The sequence below is a fragment of the Aptenodytes forsteri genome, unplaced genomic scaffold, assembly GCF_000699145.1.
Source record: "Aptenodytes forsteri isolate BGI_AS27 unplaced genomic scaffold, ASM69914v1 Scaffold178, whole genome shotgun sequence".
Lineage (NCBI taxonomy): Eukaryota > Metazoa > Chordata > Aves > Sphenisciformes > Spheniscidae > Aptenodytes > Aptenodytes forsteri.
In genome coordinates this window covers 574,642-579,173 of record NW_008795136.1, presented here as the reverse complement: position 1 = coordinate 579,173, position 4,532 = coordinate 574,642, and the positions used below count along the sequence as shown (strand labels likewise).

General features: G+C 38.4%; 1 protein-coding gene across 1 annotated transcript in view; it reads right to left on the bottom strand.

Moving 5' to 3' along the window:
- The window catches only part of KATNAL2 (katanin catalytic subunit A1 like 2), a 25,996-nt gene that overhangs the window by 17,772 nt on the left and 3,692 nt on the right, over positions 1–4,532 (bottom strand). The window contains exons 4-6 of the mRNA XM_009278431.2: positions 3,911–4,006; positions 3,298–3,396; positions 2,434–2,511 (exon numbers count right to left, since the gene is read on the bottom strand). Of these exons, the coding sequence (XP_009276706.1) occupies positions 2,434–2,511; positions 3,298–3,396; positions 3,911–4,006 (273 nt within the window). The remainder of the gene's footprint in view (positions 1–2,433; positions 2,512–3,297; positions 3,397–3,910; positions 4,007–4,532) is intronic.

Below are 4,532 nucleotides of genomic sequence, written 5' to 3'. Positions count from 1 at the left end.
ATGATTCTATGATTCTATGATTCTATTTCACCCTACGTACCAGGCAGCTACAAGAGGAAAGCATACACAGCAATCATTTCTACAGAACTGCTACATGGTGCCTTGCCCCTAGTTTCCCTAAGAGCACGTACACTGCCAGATGCATACGCTGCGCAGATCTGTTTCCTGTTAGTTGGAATCAGCTGACATATGAAGAGCTATCATGATATGAAGGTTCGCCAAGCCTCATATTTTGTCTCTGATGCCGGCAAGTGTTGGATGTTTAAAAAAAGTATGAGCAATAGGAGTGACATGTTGGTTCATATTTACATCCACCAAAATCTGCAACCGAAGGACTTCGATAATTAAAATTACATCTTAGTCTTTGAGTTCAAACACCCTTTGACATTCATTCTGCAGTGAATTTCTCTTACCTCTTTTTTGAACACGCTTATTCTGTAGTAACGAGTTCGACAGTTTAATCATGTGCAACGTGAAAATACTTTTGTTTGTTTTAAACTTGATGCTCAGTAACTTTATGGCTGCACCTATTGCTTATGTTATTACTTACGTTATAAGTAACAGTGAAAAATTGCTGTTTACTCCACACTATGCAAGACTTTATATGCTGCAAGAAAGGGTGCAAGAAGCTCTGTAACAGGAGGAGAATTTTCCCCTAAGCATCTATCAAAAGATAGTCGGTAATTAGTGTATGCCCTGAAGCACTCACTAAATTAATTTCATTTAATTCATCAAACTTTCCAAATGTTCTATGAATCTTTCCATTTGCCTTAGTAATATTTTGTGGCTTTGCGTTCCAGAGACTAATTGTTCTGCAGAAAATATCATACCCTCAGTACAAATACTTGGGATAAATTCTGCTCTCCAATAAAAACAGACAGTCCCCAGAGACTGAAGAAAAATTATGTGCTTATATCCGAGGGGAAAATTTGATTCAATACCATTAGAAAAAATATTTATATAGAGCAGATTACACTTTCCCTTTCTATTAACAGCAAATTAAGATGAATCAGATTTATAATACTAAGTAGAGACTTCCATAACTGTTTCCAAATTAAATTAGATTGTGTTGTGAAATAGATACCACATGCTATTTATTTTTATTGATTTAGAGAGTGTTGATTACCATAGCAACGAGGAAGACACCAGCACAATTTAAAAAACATACTGTAACAAAGGCTAAAGCAACCCTATTGCTTTTTGCTAAAGTAGCAGCAAGAACAACACTATTTTAAAGGTTTCCCATAAATTAAAAACCAGACAGGAACTGAAATGAATGAGAATTTTCTTACTTTCAGGTTGGAAATTTCTTAGACTTCAGTTCTACTAAACTGCAAATGCAAAACTTGCAGACCAAGAATCTGGGCCATACACAGCGATAAAAATGAGTCAGCAAAAGTCTTCCAGGCTTTTTAAACAGCTGATTTTAAGTATGTGGGAGCAACAGCTGATACCATCTCTGATGCTAATATCCAGAGAGAGTCACAACGCTATCAAATATTGTGATACTATGAAGCCTTTTGGACAAGTGCCTAGCGGGGTTTGGGAGGCGATGCATGCAAAGCATTTACCTGCTTCGTAGCCACTGATCCCCAGTAGCCCAGGGCCCATTTGCTAGACTGCACCTCGACTCACGAGCGAAATGAAATGGTGCTGACGATGCTGGGATTCCCGCCAGGTGCTAAACCGCCCGTCCTGGGAGAATCCCCAGTCTGCCCTGGGATACAGTGTATTATTGATGCTGCGCACGCAGGTCCCGTGCTGGGATGAGGGAAGGGCACTGCTTGCAGAGCCTACAGTAATAGCATCTCTCAACTGCGCCAAGCGAGAAAAGACAAGGAGTCCAGATCATGCAGGCAGCGCAAAGCAAGGCAGAGGACCAGTATCATAAACAATGCGGGACTATCAGGGTTTAATAATTTTGGTATCTAGTAGATACACTCAGAATCAGGATATTGCTGCGATACTGGCACACCATCCACCCCGAATACAGCCCAATGCCTTGAATGGAAACTGCACCCATGGAGTTGAATCAAGGTTTTTTCCCACCATTTGATTACAGTTAGATAATACGTTAGGTAATAGTTGGTATTAGCTAATATATTTAAATCTCTCTTTTCAGTGAAGTATTGTACATTTTCTGTAGCAATAAGAACAAAGGGAAAAGCTATGACAGTCTCATGGGTACAGCATGATTAGATTACATGCTCCCCACTAGAAAGGAACGGTCTTAATTACTTCCTCCCATTGTGTATCAGAAAGAAACATCTTTACATGTGAAGAAATGACTTGTTGGGAGTCACATGATAAGAAGAATAGCTTGCACATTCAAGAATAAGCACTATCAGTGATAGTCAAAAGAAACAAGAGGCATTCTCAGATGACAAAGATAACCAAGATCTCTATACAACTGAAATGGAGATCCGATCTTACTTTGCTTACAACCGTTGCAAGTTCTCTCATCTCTCCAGTCATGCCAATAAAAGCACTAAGGGGTTTCAATAATCGTTCCTAAAAAAGACAAACATAAGTTCTTGTCAGACTTTAATTATTTTTAAACAGCGAACTATGAAATAGTTTCAAAAAAGCTGATACATCATAATAGTAACAACTTTTAAAGCTGTAAAAATATGGATAATAATAAAGATATTGAAGTAAGCCATATTTGTAGTAACTCATCTTTTCATCTGACAGAATCGAATCCTGAATTAACATTAAAATGAGCAGGTCTCTTTTTGCACATGTAGCCCTAAACACGCCCTACATAGATTAAGAGGAGTGAAAAATGTAACTACGGCTCACCGCATTGTCACATTCTCTGTTTTGAAAGTCTCTTCAAGTGCAGCAGTTGCCAGACAGACTAGCACCACGTAAGTTGGATGCACTGTCTGAGAAGCTACAGCTCATGTCAAGGAGTGACTACTGAAAATTTCTCTCGACCATCTAAACCCTGTTCTTGTCTCAGCTGAGGTGAACGCTAAATAACGTTCTGAATTCAAAGGAACCAGAATTTCGCCCTCAGAAGTTCTGTGGGTTTCTGCATTTTTTTTTTGTGAATCATAAGGTATCATTTGTATTTGTTGCCTACTTTCATGTTCAGAAAGTAAACAACTGTCAACAAATTAGACCAGTATCAAGTATGACTGTCCATTCAAGAAGGAAATACACCACTCAGAAATCTAAGCCCTTTTTTAGCACTTGGGAACAAAGACATCGTTGCGGTATTTTATTTTCTTCCTGGTTATGTAAAACTGATGTTCATATTCATTGGATGGAAGTATGAACAGAAACACTTACTGATGGATCTGGATCACAATTAAGGCTGTTCAAGGCTATTCCATTTGATGATACTTTGACAGCATCCTGAACTGTCCCATGGAAGTCAATTACTTGGCCCTAAAAGAGAAAATAATGTTGTGATAGGCTTTACCATGATGGTAGCTCTACTGTTAAAACTGCATTGGGCCAAATTTTGCTTGCTGTTACAGTAAGGAGTTCCCTTACTGCACATACAGTCCTAAACATGGCAAAAACTGACCACAGAATCTGTGGTAGCAATGGGAAAAGAACGCACATCTCCTCAGTCAGTGCCACAATTTAACCGCAGAGCCTCTTATCATCTCCTTCAGGAATTTAAAATTTATCTTCAATTTTAGCTATTACCACTGGGTTTTAAAAACAGAAATATTTTTCCTTCTTGACCATGTCTGAAATACTATTTAATGCAAGCAGAGCCTCCTACGCAAACAATTACTGCCCAAATAATAAAATTGACCCTTCAGCTAATTATACAGCAACATTTTATATAAAAATAGACACAAAAGGCTCACATTTGGTATTTGAAAAACTTTCACATGTTTTTTCTACATACACATTTCTATCATAAATCACATACTAGGTTTCCACCAACCCTTCTTGGGTGAATGCTGTCTCCTCCAGTTTTGTTGATTGCTGAGATGCTTAAGCCAAAGTCAGATTGCTCCAGAGTAACTGCACTGTCATTATTCTAAAGAAAAATCAATTTTAAAACAGATGCGTTGCCAAGTAGATGAATGGCAGATATCATTCCGTTATAGGTATCATCCCACCTCTTCCTACATGCCCAGATGAGCCGTATCATTACATGGAAGTTGCAACAGTAATCCTCTATTTGTCAGACAAACACCGTTGTGCATTTAGACTTCATCTGACCGGTGACAACAGTGGTGAAAGCCACGGCTCTAGAGCTCAGCACTCAAGTTATTTCATACACAGAGCTTCCATTTTAAGTTGCAGAAATCTGCATTTTACATAGCTATGAGAAGAAACGCTTATGAACAGTGTTGAACGACAGGCAAGTATAATGCACAGCAGGTCAACTCAGAAATGAGGAGCCATTTTAGGATTATAGGTTACTTTGACATTCACTTCACAGCAGTTATAGCTGTAAAATCCAAAAGCTAATTTTTTTTTAAAGGGTGAGAACTTCTCCGAGATGAGCTCCTCCCTATGCAGGAAGATAGACAAGGACTTAAAAAAAAAAAAAAAAAAAG